Raw genomic sequence first — 26217 nt, 5'->3', positions numbered from 1 at the left:
GTAGAAGTTCTCATTCCATATCAGAATGGAAACAAATGTTGAAACGTTGAACAGTTTTGCAAAACAGAATTCTTGTTTTCTAGATGGCGGGAATTGCCCTTTACACTCTGCAAACTATTGTATTCAGCATGCACCAGCTCTTCTGCTGTCTTGTATATATTGTTTTAAATGTATTTCCACCCACCCATGCCCTTTTGAAAGCTCAGCTGTTCAGTTATCCTTAGCAGCTGCCCCTTTTGGGTCACATGACCTCTTATTACTTTTCAGCATCAGGGAGGTAGCCATGTTAGTCTGTATCCACAAAAACAATGAGGAGCTCGGTGGCACCTTAAAGACTAACAGATTTATTTGGGCCTAAGCTTTCCTGGGTAAAAAACCCACTTCTTCTTATGCATGGAGTGAAAATTACAGAATTTTCACTCCATGCATCTGAAGAAGTGGGTTTTTTTTACCCAGGAAAGCTTAGGCCCAAATAAATCTGTTACACTGAAAAATAATATCAGAACTTGTAGTAGTAGGCAGATGAGAATTTTGGCCTCCTTGTGCTAATGTTATACAGATGTTACCGATGTTAATTACCTCCCAGAACTGTAGTTGCCCTGCACACACCCAGCATTTTCCTGGCATGAAATGGGATTTCCAAGCTTGGTCTAGAATTTAAGGGTAAAAATTCAAACCAGAGAAGAAGAATCTGCCCAATTTGTTTTCCAAATAGAAGGGGGTAAAAATCCATTAGCACAAGTGAGTGCAGCTTTTCTTTCAAGGGAAATGCACACCCCTTTAAACAGATGAAACTATCAGTCAGGTCTGGTGACAGCTTGACTGAAGTGGAGTGTATGCAGTACTGTTGTTTCTTCAGCTAAGCAAGTGCTATTGGGATATATGCAGTGTAGTCCCACTTCAGGAAAACATCACTCTTCATGAAAGCACTCAAGCACGTGGTGCCTAAATGCATTCCTGAATTGGGGCCTAGGCACATTCAACTCCATAAAAAAGCTGAGAGACAAAGTAGGTGAGGTAATATCTTTTACTGCACCAGCTTCTGTCAGTGAGAGCAGCTTTCAAGCTCCACAGAGATCTTCGGGTCTTATCTTCAGTTTCTCTCACCAACAAAAGATGGTCCAACAGAAGGTATTACCCCTCCCACCTTGTCTCGCTCATATGCTGGGACCAACATGGCTATGACAGCTCTGAATAAAAATTTTAAACAGACTAAAGTTCTGACGCCCTGTAGACTCCTCACATCAGCACCTATAACCAAAGTGGTTCCTCCTGTGCCAGGGGAATAGATTGACTAGAGTGGAGAATAAAAATAAATCTACTTGGAGTCATTTATAGTCTCCACAGTCTGTTCTGGGGTCCCTATGACTTCTACACCATAAGCTTTGATTACTATCACCCCCACTTTGTCAGCTGAAGCTTCTTACATTGCTTACACTATATTATCCAGGGCAAGTTTCGCGTGTGATCCGTGTCCTTCGTGCCTGTTCTTCCTGTGCAATGAACAATTTATTTTACAACCGTACCTTTTCAGGTTATGCCCAATGTGTTTTCCCTTCATCCTAGAAGTCACTATACGCCATGAAAGCAGAGATGCAGTTCAATCTGTGGGTAAGGGTACTGCCATCAACTAGGACTGAATCTGTTACAGTAGGTGTGATCAGAAAGTGTTCACCTTTTGAAGAACAGGTAAAGTTTGTTTACTGAGCCGTATACAGTTATTAATTCCAACTAATAGAGGAAATATTTAAGTGCAGTGATCAGAGGGTGTGATTTTTACTTGTTAATCATTAGCATAACTCCTGAAATAGAAGAAAAGCAAAATGAATGGAATAGCTAGCTATTTTGTAGACCACTGATCAAACTTTAATTCTCAGGCACTTTGTCCAAAGGCATTTTGAATCAATGAGGCATGGCAACCTGATCCTGTTCTGTGGTGAATACCTTCAACTCTAGTGGAAGTCCTTTAAAGTTGAGGATGTTCAGCCCTTAGCAGATTGGGCCCTCATTCAACGGTTGACTAATGAGCTGTTTATTCCTTCATATCAGGCTTTACTACATTAAAAGATTGTGAAGCGCGTTGAGATCTGTTGATGAAAACCACGATATAAGAACTAAGTATTATTTCGTTCTGAGAATAAGAGCAGGATGTGCGATATAGGCCATGTCTCAGCGTGGGCTGTCAGTGTGGTTGCTACTGGGGAGAAGGGTGGAGTTAATCCCCAGTAGATGTTGTGGCATGTGAGGGGTTAAGTAGTAGGATGACACTTCTATCATAGTTGTGATTTTAAGACAATGGGGAAAACAATCATGTTGTTAATGCCTCTCCACTCACATCATTCTGCAATAAGACAAAAGCTTTATGAGCTATGAATGTAGGTATAAGAGTCTGTTCAGTCTGGAATAGAAAATGTGGCCACACAGTCTCTCACTGGGGTAGAAGCAGTAACACCATCTCTGGATGTGGAAACCGTTGTATGAATCTGTGTGTCTGTTGGACAGTGAACATATTTGGATATTTTTCAAGAGAACGTTAGTGGCTTGCAAATCCCTGTGTAAATAGCTAGATATGAAAATATGCTCAGTATACACAGCCGTCCTGCCAAAGCTCGACTCTCTTGGGTGTATGATGTGCTTTGATGTAGCTAGTATCTTACAGGGCACAGGAGTACTAGGGATGTGGATGTTTTACTGCCACTAAGCAGAGGTCAAGTGAATGTTGTTTCTGTATTTTGGTATGATGGATGTAATGTTATAAAAAAGCTCCAGTCAGTTTGCATGTTTGAACAATTAATTGATTACATTGAGTTCAGCCCTTGTAAACCAGCTTTGGAGATTTTTCTCTTACCGTGTAAGTTTTCTTATCCACCTTAGAGTATCTTCTATTCCATACTGGCAGCACAGAATTAAAGAATAGGCCTAGGTCTCTTGGAATATGCCATCTGTTCCATTGAGTGTGGCATGTGAATTTACTCCAATAATTTAAAGAAGTTTTCCAGCATTTTGCACCTATATGATTGGCAGCTAAATAAGTGCATTTCCCAAGTGTGATTTCTTTGGATCATAGAAGTTAGATCTTTCCAATCTTCTGAAAGTCAAATCCATACCCGGCCTTGTCTCACTTCTGTTTTAGAAAGATATAAGGCACTCTGACTAGAAGACTGTGTTCCATGAAATTCTTAATTTTAATGCACCAAATACTTTGGTATCTAGGTGACTGTGTTCCTTCACTCCAGCCTATTGGGCATATCCACCAAGCATGTCACTGTGGCCTGATCGGCCCAAACCCCTCCACTACTAACTGATGTGTTTTCCTTATTTATTTGGTGGAAGATCTCAGGTTCATATGTGCTGGCACTGCTCTATAGGTTAGCAGTTTTTCTTTTGTTATGTATTTACATTGTTTAGCACTCCCTGTACTAAGCAGAGTCATTCCTAAATCCACATCCAACTATTGTACTTATGAATTCTAATCTCTGCTACTGCTGCTTCTGTACTCTGCGGCTTTACATTCTCCCAGGAAAGTGAGGTTTAGCAGGGTTGGAGCTGAGCTCCTTCTGTACTGCAAGTTCAATATTCTCATCTGGGGAAAAGCTTCACAGCTCATCCTGCACCTATGGCAGGAGTATCACCCCACACTCACAGTGGCCAGTGGAGATCACAAGCTTGGATGGGATTTTGCTGGCTGGGGCACAGCTAAACTTCTGCTCAGGTGGCACTGCTGACAGCCATATAGGTGGAAACATGAGCTTCTGCTTAGGTGGCACAATTGACAGTGTCACTCCCAGTCACAAGCCTGGTCTCTAGTTTAATTGATGTCCCCAGACAACATGAGTCCAGCTGTTAGAAGGCAACCTTCCATGGAGACTAACCTCCCTCAGAGAAAGGGATAGCAGTACAAGGGGATACAGCCACTGTGTTGAGTTAACTGTGTGCCAGAAAGTATTTATAATGTTTTAATATAGATTTCACAGAGGCACAGTAAAGGTGGAGAACAGCTCTCTCTGAAAATCAGGCCATTGGTCTTTGAAGTGAAGGCTCCTGGGTCTAACCACTCAGCCTCCCTAAAACCACACATTCTAGTGGTGGCAGGGCAGAACCATCCTTTCATGCATACTCCCCTATAGCTGCCATCCTCTGTACTCCGCCCCCAAAGCCACCCACCTCTGCCACATAGTGTCCCTCATTTCTACTCCATGAGAAGCTGTCACTAAAATCTGTCCTGATTAAGACCTCAAAGGCTGGTAGAAGATTTCACCTTTTCTCCTGATTTCATGGCTGGCTCTGTCCTCTCCGCTCCCTCTTCTAGAGAGATTAAAATAAATTAATGGTGAGCAAGTCCCTCAGCCAGCAGTGATGCGGTTTGCCCTCATTTCACCCACTGAAAGCTTGTATTACAGTACATCTAAGCTTGTAAGTAAGTTACCATATAGTCTATGAGCCAAGTCTGTGCTGATGTTCTATTATTTGCATGATTGTAATGCCTACAAGCCCCAGTTGTGTTCATTATCAGCTAAAGATACTATCAGAGACAAGGCTCAGATGCATTTTTTAACCAGCTTTTATTGTAAATAAATTTATCTGAGAGACAGTCTAATCTTTACACATCTATGCAATTTACATTTACAAAAAAAATCAACTGTCTTTGAGGAACATCATCTGTAGCAAATTGGTTTGTGAAAAAATATATTCAAAAATTAAATATCAAAAGAAAATTAAATTCACAGTGGAAAAAATGCTCCATAAATTAAATAGCAGAAATGTTAAAAATACTTTGTCATGGTCCTGTATCCTTTCACTAGTTGTGGTTTTGGAATACTTGAAGTCAGGCTAGTACACCTGCTTTGATAACCTTGTAAAGAAATTGGGATTACCTAAGAAGAGAAGAGGGATGTAGATGCACCTCTTGCTTTCAGTTTACCTTCAGGCTGGTTTTTAGGTCTCCTGGCTTACCCTACTGTTTGTTTCATAGATTCTTATCACCTTTAGGGATAGTTCAGTAGCTTTGTAATAGTCATTTTGTGTAACACAAATCCATTTCTTATCTCAGAATAGCAGTGGTTTTAGGGCTTGTTGCTGCATTTGTTTTTTGAATTTATACAACGTATGTTTTTAAACTACAAAGTGCAACTGAAGAAGAAAGGTACAAGTTTCCAACTGCACCTGAGTGCAGATGTGCAGCAACCTCTTCCTATTCTAGTCTGGGTTTCTGGGGATTCAGTAATCGTAAATACGCCTGCTGTGGATTTATGATGTGCCTTCATGGGATGAACTCAAACTCATTTCACCTGGGACCTAAATGAAGGTTTTATCCAAAGTCTCCTGAGGTAAGGCTAGGGCACAATCCCACCTCACTCCCTGGAATGCTTCGGCCATAGTTCTTCAAGGTTATACTTCCAGGGAGAGAGGCCCACTATCATTGTCTTCTGGTGAGAAGGGTCTCCTGGACATGGCAAGCTAATCCAGCCTTGAGGCAGGAACAGTGGGAGATGGATTCATCCCCTTTCCCAAAGAGTCCCAGCAACCAGCTCAGCTGTGTAGTGCCTGTCTTGTAGGACCTGTTTCCCCCACAATTGCTCAAATGCTGCTGGCCACAAACACAGTTTCAGAATCTGCAGTTCATCCAGTCTCCCTGCAGCAGCTGGGTGGATAGCACAGACAGTGTCCTATTGCTAGAGGATCTGGAAGCAGCAGTGTTGAGTTAAACCTCAGTAGAAAACAATTGGAGAACTAACAGGTAGAGCAGATCACTGGGTTTAAAGGTAAATTACATCAGCATTAATACTAAATAATAAATCTGTGGCAGTCTACATGTACTGAAATGTAGATCAGTGGTTCTCAAACTTTTGTACTGGTGACCCCTTTCAAATAGCAAGCCTCTGAGTGCAATCCCCCCCCTTATAAATTAAAAACACTTTTTATATATTTAACACTATTATAAATGCTGGATGTGCAAAGCGTGGTTTGGGGTGGAGGCTGACAGCTCACGACCCCCTTAGGGGTCCCAACTCCCAGTTTGAGAACCCCTGATTTAGATCATCTCTTCCGCAAAGATATTAACAACTCCCTACCGTTGAATGGTCACCCCTTGCTTCTCCTCTGTCAATATTAGAGGAATGGCAACTTTGTATCATAATCCTATGTGCAAAAATTCAGATAAATGTCACATTACAAGTGAAAGTTGTTTTCAAAATAAATGGTCTTCATTCAAACATTTATTTGCGCAAAGGGGACTTGCCCTGAAGAGGACTGGCTGAATCTCTAGTTTTAGACCTGTTCCCTTTATTAGAATTTCAGAACTATTTACAGCAACTGTAAATAGAATAATACTTTCAAATACCAGAATGGTATAGAGGATTTCCTTCCAAAGGCAGTCTGCTGTGGTGTGTGTGTGTGTGTGGATTCACACCTCTGCTTATTAAGGAGTACTCTGTAGATACGAGCAGACACTGTTTTGTAAAATATTTCTCACTGGTCTTTGTAATAATTATGATGATAAGCTAATGATTTTAGACCTCAGTTGGCATGTGCTGTAGCAGGTGTTTGCATAGTGTCTGACACACTGTGGTGGTCAGGGAATACTGCATGCGGCAGCTATAAAAAGGTGGAATGGAGACACGCAGGAAATAGTATGTCCTTCTCAGGGAAATTAGGATGAGAAAAATCAGTGTAATATTTTACAAAACAGTAGAACACTTAATTATATATTTAATGCATAGTTCAACACATTTCTTACAAGGGGTGAAATTCACCCCTGTGTAAAGGGCCAGCCCCAAACCCCATTGTGCTATGTTAAGTGCTGGCCCTCTGCACACCAGTGAATTTCACCCGAGTACACAACTCCCTGAAATCTTAGTGGGGCTGCTCTCTGCACTTCTACAAACTAAATCCAATCCATATTTCTTACTCAGGACTTCAGGAGTTTTACTCCAGCTGATTGTGTGTAGGTGGCAGATGCTACAGCTATGAAACAATTTTAAAAACCCAGTATCCAGGCCACTAAGACCCTCCTCATTGTAAATTCTGATCAAATAAGTGATCAGTTTTTCTCTAACTAAACATTCTGTTTGAAAAAGTTAATACTGTAACTGGTGATTCATTCTCAACAAGGCACTTAAAATATTCCAGCAGTTTAGTCGTAAAACAATCAGGTGTCTAACAAACACACACATTTTAATTTTCCTTCAATGTGAGTGGTGATTCTAATCTAGTCCCTGGAAGGATGGAGCTATGGAAAGTGTCTTCCACAAGTGGTCAATCGCCCTGTCCTTGCAGGGTAGGGAGAGGGGATTCCTTCCCCCTGAACTGGTGGATTTCTTGGAGTTGCACTCTGCATTAAGTGAAGAAATTAAATGCTTACTCTGTTAACTAGGCCTCCCTGAACTGTCTTCTTTCTGCTGTTTGCCAACTACTAATGGGCAACATAATGTTTGTGCTGATTACATGGCAGTGAGAAGTACTGCTGACTTGAACCAAAGGGAGAGGAAGGATGAGGGATATTGTACAGGTGGGCTCTGCCCCCTCTCTTTTCCTAATCAGCGTAGGCTGTGTAACGTTTTTGTATACAAACAGCTCAAGCAGTAACTGCCCTCAAAAGCTTTCCTTTGTTCCCCCACCCTTTCTGGCTGAGCTGTTTTCACCAGGGTTATGCTGCAATAACAAAGCCCAAAACAAGGTTCATTAGTGCCAGTCAACAGTGAATGGGCAGCTGCCCCCATCCTGTAGAGAAACCAAATGGTGAATGGCATTGCCCCACAAAGAGCATCTCTGACTTTAACACAGACAGACAGAACGGTGGCATTCTAGCAACTGTAATGGCTGAAAACTGCAGCCCCTGATCATACCTAGTGCTCATATCAGCCTCTCTGTTGGCGGCAGCTTGATCACGTTCCACAGCTCGACTCGTGCCCCGTCTTTCTCCTGGCGGCTGGGACTGTATGTTCCCTGCGTCGCTCTCCTTTTCTTCATGGCAATCGCAGAGGCTGCAACAAGTGCAAGGAGCAGGATAGCCCCTGCAGCCCCGACTGCTCCCACAAACGAGGAGTTGCTAAGATGCGCCCATGCTGGCTGCTGTGGTGGAACACGGCGTTACTGACTTTACTCACAGTGTGCTTTGGTAGAAAAAGTTGTATATTTCATGAACAATCAAAGCCACCACCAGCCCAGTCTAGCCCCTCCCTCCACCACCACTTTCTTTTATTGCAGTTTTACTAATTTTTACTGCGTTTTAGCGTGAGAATTTCCAGGCCATTTTATCAATTCTCAGTGGAGATGAAAACTGTTTGGTGCAGTGGTTTTGGCTCAAAGCCTCTAGTTCATAGAGATGAAAACCATGTACTTAGGGGGAAGCAATGCAGTTGGTATTTGCCTATTTGTCTGTTGGGTGATACTGTCCCCATCCCTCGGTCTCAGAGAACAAAGAACAAACATTTGGCAATAGGCACTGAACTAGCACAAGCATTGTAGGTATCTCAGTCCACCCCCTCCGAAACAAGGTTATTATTACACACTTCCTGTGCGGTACCCATGGGAATGTCTAACGTTCTATCCCAAACAGAGGTTACTTTATAAAATGTGTTGATTGTACAATGACTTCAGTAGTTCCTGACAGTTCCTTCAAATGTTGTGTCTATCAGGAGGCAAGAGTTCACAGCTGCTGTTGCTGTTAAAGACTACATTGTGAAAACAGTTTTGGAAACACTCGTACCCCTCAGCCCAATAGGGCTGCAAGTCAGTTTGAATTTTTGGAGAGTTAAACTAACACACAAAATGATCATATCCTCTATACATTTCGACTCAGTATTTAACATTAAAGTAGATAGTTTGCTTTGCAACTCAAGGAAAAGCTTCCCCACCTGCAGCAGTTTTCGTGTCTAATTAATTTTTCCTTTTGCAGCAGTCTTTAAAAATGTGACTGCTGTAGAAGAGGTGGAATGGGGCAGAGGACATCTCTTAGCAGGTGCAAACACCTACATCATCTCAGAGAGCTCCTGTCTCGATAGGAGTCTAGTGGAGGCATGAAAGGAAGCAGGTCAAGGGTTTTATTTTGAGCCAGAGCCCAGCAGTGTGTAGTTGACTTGATTAACATGTACTGTGCTGGAACTGCCACTGTTTAAACAATCTGCTGTGTCTGTGTAAGTCCAGGTCACCACCAATGCCTTGAAGGAACTGGGCTAGAGGAGGGTCTGTTGCCACAAGTGCTGGAAAAATCTCAAGGTCAAAGCAGACCTTGCAGGTGCATCTCCTTGCCAAGGTGGTGCCTATATTAAACGCTCTTCCGGTGGCACCTTTAGGACACTGTCCATCTCCAAGCGAGCTCCTGCCACCTCTTGCTGGCTTGGGCTGTAGGTTCCCTCCGATTGGCGCCTCTTCCGTGCAGTGAGAATCATGAATATGAGACCAATAATAAGTAGCAGCAAACAGCCACAGGCTACAGGGGCAGCTACTTCAATTAATGGGAATGGGAAGAAAGCACCTGGAGTCCCTTTCTGCAAAAGAAATTAATGGAGAAACAATGAGACCCCAGCAGTTACAAGGACTCACATGTAGCTTACTTGTGCTCCAGGAGTCAAGGGAGGTATCAAGGAGCCCAGACTGGGCTAAAGCATAAACTGAGACTAGCCAACAAAAAAACCAAAGGACGAAAACTGCAATCCAAATGAAAGTAAGAAGCACAGAGCTTGTGGGGGCCGCTGTGGAGAGAAAAGTCTGGGCTAGCTTCAAGCTTAAATCTCTCCATCAAGCCAGATTTAAATTGAAATAAAAATTCACATAGCTTAATGTTTGTCTAAACAAAAAACAGCCAGCATTGACCTCTGTATTTTTTACCTTAACCACTCACATTAGGGCCAACCCTAAAGCCTGTGTGCATTAAAGAACTTTGGTCCTGCATTTCCAGTCTTCAGGAAGGGTGACACTTAATCTATGTAATACAGAGAATGTTATCAAGCATGCGTCACCAATGGGATAGTTAACAGCATTATGATAATTCAGGCAGGGTCACAAGGACAGAATTATCCCCAGGAAGCGAAAAGCAGGAACTCATTAATGCTGGGACGCTAACTGCATTGTACCCCAGCAACAAAACTGTTAAAAAAAAAATAAATAACCCAGCAGGTGCAGTCTGCTCAGCCCTTCAGAAGTCAGTGTTAGGAAGGGTGGAATGGTCCAAATAAGGGCACATGCTCTGTATTCTTCACTAACATGGGCTTTTATCTTATTTGTGGATTTTCACAGCAGGGCCCATCCACTGAGATGCAGAGGCCTATGCAATCAGTGCCTGCGCTAGGAATCTTGTACTGTAAGAAAACTCATTAACATACTTGTCAGACTAAAATATAACAAGTTGGTGGGCGTTACTAGCAAGGTATCAAAAATTGGAAAAAGTTTTCAAAAACTGACAAGAAAATCTAGGGTAATGCAATCCCCCAGTAAATCTAGAACTCTCCCTACCATAGCGAGGGATGGTTTGTTTAATGTCATCTCTGCTAAGGGGTTGAAGAAATTATTTGGCTATCAAACTTTCATCTGCAGCAAGATTAAATGCACAGGCCCTTGTTTCAGAGCATACTTTCAGAACTGTGTTTGGGACATTAGATTAACATAAACTTTACTAAAAACAGATGTTTGCAGGCTCAGCAGTTAATACATCTGACAGCCAGAGGAAAGGCTGTATGGTACCAAAGCAGCACAGAACGAGGATAGCTATCTGACTAACTAGAGGACCTGAGGAGGCTTATAAGGAACAAGACATTTTAAAATATTTCAGTAGTGAGTTCTGGGCTCTAAATCCCTACAACTGGATACCTTGAAACTTGTGTGTTACTAACGTGCAATTGTCCAGCCAATTACATAGGAATTTTATTTATTAAAAACAGTACAGGCTCCAGCTTTAAGAAATACCAGCTCAGAACAAACCTAGTCAGGCACTAAAAGAGGGGCAGCTGGATTCATGTTTTAACCCTGGGGGGGACTAGCAAAAGGTATGAATTCAGCGGCACCCACTTCATGCTCTGATCTCATCAGCTTTCACAAGCTAAGCAGGGTTGGGCTAGGTCAGTAAGTGGATGAAAGATTTAAAAGGCAAGATGAGGTTCCTGGAAGAAGTTAATGCATTAATATGTTCATTCCTTTGGCTCCTTTAGGATTAGAGGTACCCTGAGAGAGACTAATGTGCAAACACATTGTAGGATCTTGAAAGTTGCCTCATTAAAGAAAGTTTGTATTTAAAGGGAGAATTAGCCTAAAAATGTTACCCAGAAATTGTTACAAGTAGCATCTGTAATTCCATAATGCAGTGGCAGTACTTGGATACAGTCTGTGTCTGTATTTTGTGTGGCTCTGTCACACAGCAACATGGGACAATAAAACATTTGTAAAACCACAATATGCGGCAGGAGGGTTTGGGGGCACGTATGGGACCTGGATGTACTTTTGAATCTGTTTTTAATTGACTAAATTTCTAGTTGATGTTTTCCCTTTAAATAAACAACTTCCTACAGCATTCTCCTATGTAATTTGAAGTTAGGCATAACTAGTACAGCATGCGGATTAGTCACACATTGGCCCTGCATACATGCGCCTCCAGCTGAAGAATGCAGACCTGGTGCTGGAGCCTACTCATTTAAAGGTCTCCTCGCCAGTCTGTAGTAATGTTACTGATGGTTTCTGTTGTGTGCGCTTTAGCTTGAGAACAGACCTCTTACCATTTGGAGGAAATGCACAGCATACTTCCTTCCCCTTATCCAGACCCCACCACTACCACCCCCAAAAAAATACTAGGAGTTCATAGACACTGAACACAGGGTAGAAGAGGAAAATCATTACAGGGAAATGATAGCAAAAAGTAATACAGGAAATCCACAAGAAGTGTCCTGTGACAGAAGTGGAGGTCTTGGGGTATCTGCTGCGGGTTTATGCATGCAAACTGGAAAGGTAAAAGTGGCTTCATCATGGCATTATATTTTCCCTAAATAACAAACAGCAACAGCAGTGAACTCTGCCCTGGCGCACATGCAGTGTTCACTAGACAGCTTTCCATGCATTGTGGGTTAGTACATTCCCAAGTTACCGGACAAACTACCTACCCATGCAAATGGCTTCAGAACCACAAAAAAGCATGAGTCTGCCTTCCTAGCAACTTGTTAAAGCAAGATTCTAGCCCTGCTCTCCCATCCTTTGCTTGCTTAGGTAGAAACCACAAGGCTTAATGAGGATAGTGTGATGGACAATCTCTAAGGGTTTAGGAAGAGGATTGGCTCCAGTAGGTAGCATGGTATTTTTTTTAATCACATTTACCTTTGATTTTATCTAATTCCTTCTTCCAGACTCCAGGCACATACAGCTCAACCTAGCAAATGAGCTTAGGAGGGGAAGTGGCTGCTTTTTATCCCATTCACATATGTTAAAATGCCGACTGAAATTCCAGTCTCCAGAAAACAGTTTAGTGCGAGGGAGCACGAGATGGTGGTAGGAATACCATGTAGGAAGTTGCCCTGTATTCTATTTTATCACAGAATTTTCCAAGAGCGTGGCAACTTAAGTACACTTACTACTGAAATGGATAACATTTCATTATTGTCAATCATTGCACCACTGATAATCGTGCCAGAGACATTCAGCTGATAACGATGCCTTGTCCTGTGGACTGGATGCACCTGTCACACCCTATAATCCCACTGGTTAAGATGCTTTTTCCATGGGGCATGGGGATAACTTTTGAATAAGCAGCCAGCTACTACTGAATGGCTTTGCTAAAATCCCTTTTCAATCGCTAGGGTCCTGCTAGAATATACCAGATCAAAGAATGGAGTTTGTTTTTCCTTTGAATCCAACATGTTTGGCTTTCCTGGAATTTAGTTGGTTTCAATGGAGATGGTAGTAATTTTCCATTTCCAGTCTTTTCCTACTTATCACCTACTCTGGAGTACGCTGAATTGGATTTTGGAATAGGACAAAGAATCCAATATGTTAAAGTGGCAACAGACTTGAGGATTTACACAAATCAGCTTGGCTACTGTCTAACTCCATTTTACTTTAGATGTAATTTGGTTTCCTTGTTCCCTCCCCACATTGGGCCCAATGGCAGTGTTTCTGGTTGTCGCCCAGAGATTGGTGCAACCTGAGGAGAAGCTAACAGACAACAGCCACAGTGTAGGCAGATAAGCCAGTACACACTCAGAAAAGTATCTGCTACATTTATTTAAAATGCTGGAAATCTAGAACCCTCCTCCCCCCCAAGTGTAATATTCATGCTACAGTGTTGCCAAACAGTGCACTTTACTCTCCAGCCTGCTCTCTGTGTGTTGGTTGAAATTCCCTTAGCCAGATTCATGTAGGAATATGAAATGTGTCAAGGAATGAAGGATATTCCACTGATATTCCAAAATCAGTGGGCTCAGCCTGCCTCATATTGGCCAAACTGCCTCTCCTGCTCACTCCTCACAACCTAAGCAGCTAGCATAGAAGGAGAGAGCAGACCTGACGCTAACAAGAGGGGGAAAGGACCTGCTTACATCAACATCACAGCGCTCTCCGGTGTAGCTGGCGCTGCACACACACTCGTACTTGTTCACAGAGTCCTGGCATGTCCCTCCATTCTGGCACGGGTTTGGATCACACTCATTGATGTTAATTTGACATCTGGAGGGGGAAAGGTATTAGAATTAACTAAAATAATGTGCTCCAGGACACACTTTGATCCTACAGAATTGTCCTTTGGTGTCAAAGCCTCTATTGCAGTGGTTCTCAATCTTTCCAGACTACTGGTACCCCTTTCAGGAGTCTGATTCGTCTTGTATACCCCAAGTTTCACCTCACTTAAAAACTACTAGCTCAAACTCAGAAATAAAAATACAGAAGTGTCACAGCCACACTGTTACTGACAAATGGCTTATTTTCTCATTTTTACCTTATAATTATAAAAATAAATCACGTTCCCCTGGTTGAGAAACACTGATATAGTACATAGAGCAGTATAAACAAGTCATTGTCTGCATGAAATTTTAGTTTGTACTGACTTCACTAGTGCCTTTCATGTAGCCTGTTGTAAAACTAGGCAAATATCTAGATGAGTTGATGTACCCCGTGGAAGAGCTCTGCCTACCCCCTGGGGTATACGTACCCCTGGCTGAGAACCACTGGCCTATAGGACCTTGTGGTAATTACTTCCAAAAGGCACAACAGTTTGAAAAATTCACCCATTCACACTCATTTCCTTCCACTATCTCCGGCTGAGAAAAAGCCAGCGGAGCTCTTTGGGTTAGGCACTGAACTCCAGGGAGGCGAGTGGCCATCGAGGTCAGCATTTGAAAGAGCAGAGGATGGACAAATGTAAACAAATGTTTGCAGTTTCTGTTGCAAAATGGTGATCTTTGGGTTTGAGGCAATTCCCTGTAGTTGGGTGGCCCATGCTGGGTTTCCCCCTCTAACACAGCAGTCAGTATCACTATTCACCTGAATTTACATCACCATTGTTATCACTACACGTGCTGGCTCTAACTATGGCATGCAAAACACAGACATTTCAAAAATGAAGGAAGAGCACACATTCTGGGAGGATGCTCAATACCATTGCCATGCCTCAGGACTGCCTCTTCCACAGCATGGCTGGGTGAAAATTTAGGAGTAATCATTTCAATAGTGTGGGGGGACAAATAACTGTGATGAAAAGTATTTGCCAGCCTGCTCCAACAGTCTCCACTGTGGGAAATGTGATACTTTGGCACTAGTATCTTCTGCAATTGCAGGCAGCATCAGGGAACGGCACTTCTTACTTCCTTCCGGTGAAGCCCGGCTTGCAGGTGCAGTTGGCTCCCCATGTCCCACTGGTACATTTGCCTCCATTCAGACAGGTGAAGTTTTTGCCGCACTGTTGAGGTGGGAACGGCCATCTGGCAAAACCACAACCACACACATTAAAACTGTCCTATTCAAAAGGAGCAGGAATGTCAGCTATTACTGAGGGAAAGGAGGAATAGCACACTGGAGTAGTGGGCAAGAGATATTCCTGACCAGCAGTTTGGAACAACCACTGATAAGACAAGCCTCTGAGAGCCCATCCATGATTTTACACTCAGCCCAGAGAATGCTGGGATAGGATTTTGCAGTGCTATGCAAATTCTCCTAGGCTACGTCAGCATTAGGATTTTCCCCCTAAAACTTCCCAATCTTGCTAACGCTGATGCAGCTCTACTCGTCATGGCAATGTTGGGAGCGCAGGTGGATACAGGGCACCACTACCACATTGACCAATCCCTCCCCTTCACAGAAGGACTAGAAGACAGAGTGGTTAAAATGCTGGCAAACTGTCTTCACTTGCATGCCCACTGTACTACTCCCGGTGGTGCTGCAATAGTAATGGAGTGACATTTTTAGGAATCCTAGTGTAGGTGTGATCGATAAAGTTCAATTGTGTATTTGTTTATCAAGTCTCAGTGCTCTAGTATCCTGTCTACATAACACATTGTTTCCTAGTTCTTTTGTTCATTAGAAACATTCTTTCACTTCTAAAAAATGCTGGAGTCTATCTAAACTAACAACAAAATTTGCTATCTGCTCCAAAAGTACAGCTCTCAACCCTGCTGCCACTCATGCTACAGGCTCAGATGGCAGGCTCACTTTATGAATCAAAGGCCCTGGGAGTTCCTCAAATGCCTGAGATGCTTGAGTCATCAATTAAAAAGCAAAATACAGAAAAACAATGCTCCACCACACTCTCCTCAGGGACAATTCCATTACAGTCACCAAGAGCCATGCATAAGTAAGTCCCATGTTCTTTCTAATGGATTGATCTGAAGTTCATTGTCATTACTGGAGATGCTTATGTGTTTCAAGGAATGGGATCCTGTTCAATACAGGGGGATAAACACACACACACACACACACACACCCTATCTACTGGGTGCTATATTGAGTCACAAATTGAATATGAGTCAGCAATTTGAGGAGCTTGCAAAAAAGGCTAACATCGTTTGGGCTGTATTAACAGGAGTGTTGTAAGAGGAGACAATTGTCCAGCTCTATTCGGCTATGGTGAGATCTGGAGTACTGCATCCAGTTCTGAGCATCACACTTTAGAAAAGATGCAGACACATTGAAGAGTCCAGAGGAAAGGTTAAAAAAAACTGGACACATTTAGTCTTGAGAAAAGAATACCGAGGGTGGACCCAATAACAGTCATCAAATGTGTTAAGAGCTGTTATAACCAGGACAGTGACCAACTGTTGTCCATGACCACTGAAAGCAGGACAAGTGGTGATGGGCTTAATCTGCAGCAAAGGAGATTTAGGTTAGATATGAGGGAAAACTTTCTATCTATAAGGGTAGTTAAGCTCTCGTATAGGCCTCTAAGAGAGGTTGTGGAATTCCCTTCATTGGAGATTGTTAAGAACAGGTTGAACAAATACCCAGCAGGGATCATCGAGATTTACTTGGTCCTGCCTCGCACAGGTGGCTGGACTTGGTGACCTCTCAAGGTCCATTCCACTCCTACATTTCTATGATTCTAGAACCTGTCTATGGTGCATCATTGAATACTTCCTGTCCTGAGCCTCAGAATTGTGGAACTGGAGGGCTGAGAAGGTGAGTTATTTTTTGAGGAAGGAAGGAAACCTCCCTCTAGCAGGCTGTTCTTGTTTGTTTACTTTAAAGGCAACTGTCTGAATCTGCTCAGAGGTTTGGAATGTTAGAATAAGTCCTGCAGGAGATGGATTTGTGGATAGAATGTAGGTGAGGTGGCAAGACACGCACGATAAATGCACTTTACAACATGGTTCTGCAATTTATCGTGTAGATGTCACTATTGAAGAATGGCCCTTCTTGTTCCAAGGTGCTGAGCAGCCTTCAACAGAATTGGAGGTTACCCAGCACCTTCCAAATGGCAATAAGCACCTTACGGGATCAGGGCCACAGTACGCAAAACATGCCAAGCCTTCTAGACACCTGCCGGTCACAGACTGACAGTACGTCTCACTCATCATTGACCTTTCAGCACCAGAATATTTTTTCAACATCTTGATAAGGTAAAATCCAAGACACCTGGATGCTACTTTATCCCCAGTAAACCAAGAAGGGTACCTACTCGCAGCGAGGTCCTGAGTACTGAGCTGGGCACTCGCAGGAGTAGCTGTAAACCCCATCGACACAGGTCCCTCCATTTAAGCACTGGTGTCGTATGCAATCGTCCACATTGATGTTACACTTCTTCCCAATGTATCCCCGGAAACAGTCACACTGGAAATCTGCCACTGAGTCCACGCAGTCCCCATGGATGCACGGGCTGGACTTGCAGTCATCTATGTTAGACTCGCACAGAGGCCCCTCCCATCCGGCAATGCAGGCACACCGGAAGGAGTTAAACAAATCCTCACAAGTGCCCGCATTGAGGCAAGGGCTTGAAGCACACACATCAGCCCCAATGCAGCCCAGCTGGACGTGCCCCCTGCTAGATTGCAGAAACTGCTCTGTCTGAGGGTAGGAGAGCGCGCCAGTGAATGGCAGATATACTCCCCCTATGTTCACGTGGCCAAGGCAGCCTGTGAAGTTCTCAGCTAGTACAATCAGCACATTGTTCTTTAAGAAGTCCAGGTTCCCAGCATTCCCCTGGAGAGTCATGTTCACAGAAGCATCCAAATGAACTAGCCACCGTGAAGACAGCGCAGACGGCTCTTCCATAGACAGAGTAACCCTGTGCCAGAAGCCATCCGCAACGGGTGTCTGACTCAGGAAACTGACCCCCTCAATGCTGTTCCCACTTCTAATATCCACAAGCAGAGTGGAATTCTGAATGGCAATTTGCAGGGAGTCCACCTCTTCCGTAGCCCAAAGCAAAATGGCATCTTCGTCCCTGGTTTTGAAGTCTAGGTGGAGGCTGTTGAGAGCTCTGGTGACTGAAGCATTGGTGGTGAATTCAATGGCAGCATTGCCATGAAATGTTGCATTAGCCAGACCTGAAATTAGAAGATAGACAGCCATAGGGATTTGAGGGACATTAAGTGTCACATTTGATAAGAGCCACGTGGCAAACTCCTGGAAGACTCTGTTCCATTAGTATCCTGGTATGCTGTGTGAAGAGGTGGGATTTGCATCTCATCCTATATTTTAAAGCCTTAGCAGCTGGTGACATTAAAGCTCTTAGCTATGATTGGCTTCCTGTCTAGGAAATCTCTCATGAGGCCAAGATGATCTAACTGGCCTTCTCCATCTTGCTGCTGTGGTTATCTCCTAGCTGACTCAGAAGCTGCTGTCATACACAAGGGTAAGAGTCCTGCTCTGCGAAATAACCTGAGGTTCTGGAATTGGCAGAACATTAAGTGAAAAGGGCTGATCCTTACACTGATTGCACCTTAGCATCGTTGTAATCAGTGCCAGAAATGGACAATTGTCTCTCTTCCCTAAGAGGGTGAAAGTTAAAGTAGCAAAAAGAAAATGCTTAAGCACTCTTTCTTCACTATTACATTCTAGGTGACAAATCCGTCTGGAGCACAGACCTGAGACAGCACACAGCATGCTGCATTCTTAGTTTGCTGAGCTGAGCTCCTCTCTCTGCATTCCTTTAGTTTTCCAAGTGCTTATGGCAGTTATGGCAACTGTGATAACTGGAAATACTGACTAATTGAAGACAGCCAGCTATAAAGCCTTTTCCTGCACATAATCAGGAGGGCAGCACTTACATACGTATCCTGCTGGAACATCCACGCAGGAAGTGGCTGTGGGACAGGGGTCACTTGCACACCAGACTCTCTCCTCACAGGTTTTCCCAGTGAAATTTGCTGGACAACTGCAACTGAAGTCATTCCAGGTGATAGTGCATGTGCCACCATTGTGACATGGTCCAGACTGAAAAACAGGAGAGCGTATATTTAGGAGGAGGATGGTTCATCTTTGGATAAAAGAAATGGAGTTTGGTGGAGGGAAATGTGACATTCAAGACTTGCATTAATGGTGTTTGAATTGGGGAGGGGAGATATTGCAGTAATGCTGATAAGAACAATGAGCTGGAGACAACAGAAATATCCTCTGAAACCAACACCTAGCTGGGATCTTTCCTCTCCCCCCAGGCCCTGCTGCAGCTGTGATAACTCAAAAATGAGTTTCCTCAGTTTATAAGAGAGCTGCTGGCCCCTGTGGGGACCTCCTAACTTTAGAATTCACTCCTTCCCTTGATGCAAAACAGTCTGTATTTGCTGACCTTCAGGTGATGCTGCAAATCTCATCTACTTGAGCAGGTGTTTGGAGTATGTTGTGCTTTGGGGGGACATTGGGTCTCTGTGGGATCTGATACAAGGAGATTATGTTTAGTTATTGGTGGGCAGGGGAGAATCAGCTCTAATCTACTGTTCTTGTTTTGTTATGGGCTACGCTGTTGATTACCTACCAGAGCCTACCACCTTTGAATTAACATCTTTTTTTAATTTGGTCTTTGTGTGTTCAAATCAAAGCAAACAGCTGTGTAGCTCTCTATAGCCTAACTCCTACAAAAACTCACAGTTCTTGGTTTTAATAAGTCACCCTGTGAAATAAATGCACTAAGGCGCAGAGATGAGAAAAGCGTCATGGAGTAGGACCTGGATGAACTCATGGTTACAGATCACAAACAAACAGAGGCAAGACATGTTCCATACTACACCTCTCATAGGAAATTAGGGCCTTCTCTTCTGACACAGCCTCTCCTTTGCTGCCCAGTCCTTTGATAGCATGAAGATTGCAAAGAAACACTGGCTATTGGTGGATCAGGAAACCTCATGGTGCTAGGTAATTGCTGATTAATTACATGCAGTTGAGAATAGTCATCATGAGCTAAAGGCCAATTCTAAGTCATTTAAAACAAATAGAGAAGGTGCCAATCCCTGCAGGTTCCATTAAAACTCCTTTAATTGAAGCATTGATGTTCACTGGCATCTGAACACAGCACATCATAATAATAACCCTTAGCACCTATATAGCGCATTCCCTTTCCAAAGTGCTGTGTGAAGAGTGGCTAATTATAACCAACTAAAATCACTTCGCTGGAGTTCACAGGTGCAGGTGAAAACAAAACTGTGAGGCGCAGAAGGAAGTGTGAGAAACATAGGAGGCAAGTTGCAAAAGTCCCTGAAAACAACACAAGCAGCTGTTTCCAGGGTGACACTCCCACCAGCAGAAGCAGAGCAGCGAGAGGTGGCAATAGCTTCCTGCAACAGGTGCAGTGAATGCAGGCAGAGTTGGGAGAGGCAGCAGCAGGAGCACAGCCTAGCACCCTTCACATACAGCAGGAAGGAGAGAGAGTCCCCCATCAGACACATCCTGACCCCCCGATGGTACTGAGAGACTCAATTATTGTTAAAGAGATGGAGCACTGTGGGCCGGAGGTGAGAGCGTATTTGGAGGGTGGAGGGTTGAGAAGGTTAAAGGATAGGTTGTATGTTGGTAGAGTTGTGTTGTTTGGGGTGCATAGATCAGGCATGGGGATAAAGAAGAGGTGGACTGCTCAGTGTGTTTGCAGGATGGAGGTGGTTTTGGACTGTTGTATGCATTGGGTGTGGATGTCAGCTCTGGAGGGAGTGGTGGGTAGAAGTATGTGAAGGAGATGGATTGGATGTGGAATGTTTGCGGGCTTTGCGCTTTCTCCTTTAACAGTTAAACACTCGCGTTTTTCCTGAAATCACACCAGTGAAACAGCCAAACTGCTATACAGCCACAGAGGCTTGCTTGTAATAAACAACCATGCACATATGCAGAAAGCAGTGAGAGTCCCTACCTTGCAGGTGTCATCAGAGATGCAGCCCAGTGCGAGGTTAGTGGTTTGTCCCACGTACACCTTTTGTGGCAGACTGTAGTTCTCAGCCTGAGCGGGAAAGAACTCCATTCGGTGGTTGTTGAGCTGGACATCTTGAAGACACCCTTTAAAATATCCTCCCCATGTGCTCACATGGTCTTGGTGAGGAAGTCCACCGACAGACATCTCAAAACCAGCTACAAGAGGCATCACTGCCAGCTGCCCTAGCTCCACATCTCTGTCTGAATGGCTAACTTGAACTCTTCCTCCTTGGAAGGTGAGAGTTACCATATATCTCCTCCCATCAGCCAGGTTTTTTGAGAAAGTCACAGCATTTGCATATGGTGTTGCTATCTGGAGCTGGCCACTCTTCAGGTACACAGTGAGGCAGGGGTCAGTCCCATTGCTGATTTGCAGCACTAGGCCACTTGGCTTCAGAGTACGGATAAAAAAGGAAACATTGAAGTTTGCACCAAGATTATCAGCAATTGTGAAGGAAGCAAAGCTGGAGGAATTCTCCAAGCCAAACGTTCCTGCTGGGTACTCTGGAAGGGAAAGGAAAGACACATCAGTTCTGTAAGGCAGGGCAATGCAGGTTGCTTGGGGATGTTTTGAGCTCCTACCCTTGCATGACTTCTCTTTCAAACTTGCTTTCCACTGTGTATCACAGGACTGGACCCCGTTCCTAGAGACTCTGGGAAAGGCAAGTGCCAAAAGCTTATGGTATGAAATATTCACAGAAAGCAGGTGAGTGTCTCTCCTGCCTCGGGACAGTAACTCATACATACATGGCACACCAAGGAAGAGAGTATGTATCATGGCCCCTGACACATAGCACATTAATTTGGGAAATTTTAATCTACAAAGCTGCTTTTAAAATTCCCAGCCCCCACAGCTTTACAGGAATTTTTGTACTTGCTACATTTAGAGAATGGGAGTGAAACCAGAAACTGACAACAGTATTAATCCATGCCCTGCAAAACTGTGAAAATGCATCAGGAATAATCTCAGCTCAGATTTCCAACAAAACAGTTACCTTTAGCACTGAGCATTTTATCTACAAATACATGTTCCTTTTCACCCTGAACTTGAGATGGGCAAGTAACAGTTTTTCCTAGTGAAAAGGCTTCACTGCCCTTCTGCAATGTGCTGTGATCTGGTGCAAAGAGGTGGTCAGGGCATCTGGCTCTGGCTGCAATGATATTTATACCATGTAACTGACAATCATTCTAGCAGGGGCCGGCTCTGTTTAGTCACAACATAAAGAGGATTTGATAGAAAGTCTATTTACAGAGGGTTCAATTTCAGTTCTGACCCTGGTCGAGCAGAAATTGCTGTTGCTTCCAAGGCCAGTGTCACTTGAGGTCTCTAGATCGCTCATCACCAGAGGAGTTGGCAGCTGCCATCATTTGACACTTACCATGTGAACAAGTCTGGCCTTCATAAGGCCTAGAGCAGTCACACCTAAACGTTGCCCAGAGGTCTACACACAGGCCTCTCTGAGAACAGGGCTGGGAGTGGCACCATTCTGTCCTGTTGCAGCCCAGCTCCAATGAGGAGGATTCATGGTGGGGGATATCCCAGGGAAGAATAGCCTGATAATCAATCTGCAGGTCCTCCAGGCAGCCGATGAAACTCTCCCGGCTCCGCGTATTGTTAGCTGTCGAGTCTCCATCAACTCCCCCGATGTAAGTTTTTAGGAAGGCAGGTGAGAGAGAAGCGGTACCATCTGTAGTAGGAAAGTCCTGCAGGCAGACTCCTGTGTCGCAAGCTTTATGCCAGAGCTTTAACTGTAGAGAGTCCTGCAGAAGAACCTCAGCTTTGTGCCACTGGCCGTCATCAACCCTCAGCCCCTTCAAGGGCAAAGAGGATTCAGTATCGTCTCTCCTCAGCCCCACATGCAGCATGCCATCAGAGAGCTCCAGGAACAGATACTCTGCTTCATTGCCTCGGTAGAAGAGGATGGCATCAGGCAAGGTGGTTCGGAACCGGAGAGACACCGTGGCCAGGTAGTCCCCTGCCACATCTGTCCTGCTCCGATTATTATTCATGGGCATATCAATGAAGATATACCCTCGGGAACTGAAGGAAAATGTGGTTGGCGTTGAGCATTTGGCATCGTAGAAACCAGGCTGGCACTGGCAAAGGTGTCCATGGGTCTCAGCTTGGTATGTTGGGATGCACAAGGCCTCGTTTTGGCAAGCATGCGTCTGGCACCCAGTAAGCTCAACAGAGCAGTTCTTCCCTCCCCATATGATGCCATCCTGACTAGGGGCACAGTAGCAGAAGAAGTCAGCAATGGCATCCTTACAGGTAGCTCCATTCTCGCATGGGCCATCCTTGCACTCATCGATATTGACAGTACATTCCACACCTGAGAAACAGAGTAAGAAACAGGATCTTATTGTAGGTGATTAATAAGATTAATAAGACTGGGACTTTTCAGCTTGGAAAAGAGATGACTAAGTGGGGGGACGGGACATGATAGAGGTCTGTAACATCATGATTGGTGTGGAGACAATAAATAAGGAAGTGTTTAGTCCTCATAACACAGGAACTAGGGGTCACCAAATGAAATTAATAGGCACCAGGTTTAAAACAAACAAAAGGAAGTATTTCTTCATACAGTGCAAAATCAATCTGTGGAACTATTTGCCAGAGGATGTTGTGAAGGCCAAGACTATAATGGGGTTCAAAAAAGAACTAGAGAAGTTCATGGAGGATAGGTCTATCAATGGCTATTAGCCAGGATGGGCAGGGATGGTAACCCTAACCTCTGTTTGCCAGAAGCTGGGAATGGGTGACAGGGGATGGATCACTTGACAGTTACCTGTTCTGGTCATTCCCCATGAAGCACCTGGCATTGGCCACTGTCGGAAGACAGATGGACCTTTGGTCTGACCCAGTATGACCATTCTTATGTGATTAGGGTTTGCTCTCCCAAAGCAGCAAATTGGTCACAGCATCAGCCCCCACTGAAGTCAGCACCTTGGGTCATTGCCATACAGTGAAACCACTCTCAGGCCACCAAGGAGCAGCTGGATTTTGGGGATACAGTGATCACCAAGTATGTGATTTTACACAAATGGAAGAGTAGGTTTATGCACAGAATAGAACAGTGATATATGGACCCGTCTGAATTAGCAACCAAAGAAAGACAAGCCTATTGCCGTAGAGATCAGTTAATGAAATCAAAGTATTTGGATCCCATTTCTAAATAAATTTTGAATAAAAACCACAGAGACTGCTCAGAGAATGCCAGATCTCTATTCCACTTAATCCCTCCTCCTCTACCCTCCTCCCACCCCTCCCTCTTCATGTACGTTTGCTATTTTATTACTGTAACCCTCACTCTATGTGATATCTATGTAGTACTGTCTGGTTTTGCAGCGTTGATGGGTTGTAAAATTGCACAACTGCAATTTTCTATTGGACACCCCATGAAACATGCTGTATTTGGCACATACACAAGCTGTAAATCATTTACCTTTTTGTACTTTTCATTGTCTCTATGAAAATGAATAAAAAGATTAATCACAGTAAAAAGAAAAGGAGTACTTGTGGCACCTTAGAGACTAACCAATTTATTTGAGCATGAGCTTTCGTGAGCTACAGCTCACTTCATCCGATGAAGTGCCACAAGTCCTCCTTTTCTTTTTGCGAATACAAACTAACACGGCTGCTACTCTGAAACTAATCACAACAAGAATTCAGTGCATTTAAACCAGACACTTAGTGCACAAAGCACCACAATACAAAACTATGCAGGCAAGTAAATGGAAACAAAATGGAAGAGTTAATCCAATAATTCCTAAAACAACCCTGGTCATAAACACTCATGAAGTTCAATTCACCACCAAAGAAGAAATAAATATATGCCCCAAAGGCATGTGTTGGGCCAAATTCAACACTGTACAGTCTCACTGAAGTCAGTAGGGTAAAAAGCCATTGCACTTTATCCTACAGATACTAACCACATCCCAGTAGAACATGGAGAGGTTAGCAGAGATTACAACCAGATCTGCCATCATAGTGTCTTCAGACTGATGAAGAAAAAACATTCTTTGATTAGATGCCTGTCCACTGTTCATCAAGCCCATAACATTGGTTTCTGCTAATCTTCAGAGACAGCCACACGGATAAGCCAAGTATGGATTATCCAGATCTAAATGCATTACACAGAGTCCAGCTAGCAAGGATGGCAACAAGGAAAAGAAGGAATCCAAGCACAAAGGAAGTGAATGAAAACAAATGACATTTAAAAAGAAAAGCCATTAAAGCACATGATGAAGAGATTAAATAGTAGCCTGAGGGTGAGAGCTGAGGGGAGATGGAGGTGCTGCATTAGGAGCAGAAGAACTGGACCAGTAATATAGATCTCAGCAAAGAAATGGGGTTTCTTGAATCCCTGTGCCAGTTCAGTGACATAGTCCCCAGCAGTGTCTTGCAGTAAACCTCAAAACATTTAGTGTCCCCCAAACTAGCTGAGTTAGTTTACTCCCTTCAGGTCCTCCCGGGATATGTCTCCTATGGCCCTTCAGACCAAGCATTCATCTGTTGCCGAAGAGATGCCAATCCATCAGTCATACTTCAGATTTAACATCACCCGTGTCTTTCCAAACTGTACGTCAATGCGGATCCAAGGGTGTAAACCTTACAGATCTGGGAAGTAGGATGGCAGGGATTGGAGGCTCGGGTAAGTTCAGCTAAACTGGTTCTGTGGGCAACATCAAGCCAGCACTGATCCACCATTACCAGCTAGTGGTCTCTGAGATAATTCATAGGGGGACTGCTCTGCATTGTAACTGTGGCCAAGTGCTGCATTTTAACAAGGACCACTGCTCTGCAGCAAACTTGGTGGGAAGATTCAGAACTGCTTCTGAGATGGCCACTGGTGTCAGAAGCATTTCTACACAAACAGGTCAGCACTCTTCCTCCACTTGACTTTGGGGGAGGGTGTTGATCTAGGCACGTAGCGACGGCCATGCCATGCAGGGTCCAGGTACTTCCGCTGAGGAGGAAGAGGGAGAGTGTGTGTGGCGGGTGGAAAATCAATATCCATCTGTGGGGATTTTAACAGAGGAGTTGCAGCAGGAACTAAGTGGAACGAGCCAGCACAAAGCAGGGTGTGATGGACAGCGCCTGCCTTGAAGAAGCTCAGGACAGGAAAAGATGGGGAGTCTTTGGTCAGGATTATGGTGAAGTGGCAGAGGCACATTAATTAGCAGAGGCACAATTAAGGCCAGAGGCCTGGCTGTTGAACAAACTGAGAAATGATTATTAGTCCCAGCATGGGGTTCAGGCTGCTGCCCACCAGCACTGGATATCAGGTTGCAAGAGGTGCTCAAGCCAGTCAAGGCCTGCTTGCAGAAGGCTGCATGGGGACTACCAGGGCTGTGGTCAGCAGAGACCAGCATTGTAGGTAGCAGACAAAGATGCAGTGGGGTCTGGTCTCTGAGAAG

The 26217-nt window shown here is 44.0% G+C and overlaps 1 protein-coding gene across 19 annotated transcripts in view; it reads right to left on the bottom strand.

Moving 5' to 3' along the window:
- Positions 1-2739: 2739 nt before the first annotated feature.
- The window catches only part of CRB2 (crumbs cell polarity complex component 2), a 138639-nt gene continuing 115161 nt past the window's right edge, over positions 2740-26217 (bottom strand). For 12 of the 19 annotated variants that reach the window (XM_043530766.1, XM_043530768.1, XM_043530776.1 and 9 more), the window contains 7 exons: positions 22176-23129; positions 20738-21300; positions 18672-18837; positions 17081-17948; positions 14775-14891; positions 13515-13641; positions 9128-9488 (listed from right to left, as the gene is read on the bottom strand). In XM_043530766.1, coding sequence (XP_043386701.1) covers positions 9261-9488; positions 13515-13641; positions 14775-14891; positions 17081-17948; positions 18672-18837; positions 20738-21300; positions 22176-23129 — 3023 coding nt within the window. In that variant the 3' untranslated portion in view covers positions 9128-9260. Of the gene's footprint in view, positions 8112-9127; positions 9489-13514; positions 13642-14774; positions 14892-17080; positions 17949-18671; positions 18838-20737; positions 21301-22175; positions 23130-26217 lie in introns of those variants that run through there. The other 7 variants (XM_043530771.1, XM_043530782.1, XM_037879908.2 and 4 more) reach the window with 4 other exon arrangements.

Source organism: Chelonia mydas, chromosome 16, assembly GCF_015237465.2.
Source record: "Chelonia mydas isolate rCheMyd1 chromosome 16, rCheMyd1.pri.v2, whole genome shotgun sequence".
In the NCBI taxonomy this organism is placed as follows: Eukaryota; Metazoa; Chordata; order Testudines; family Cheloniidae; genus Chelonia; species Chelonia mydas.
Note: the sequence above shows the minus strand (reverse complement) of the source record. Positions and strands in the feature narration are given on the sequence as shown.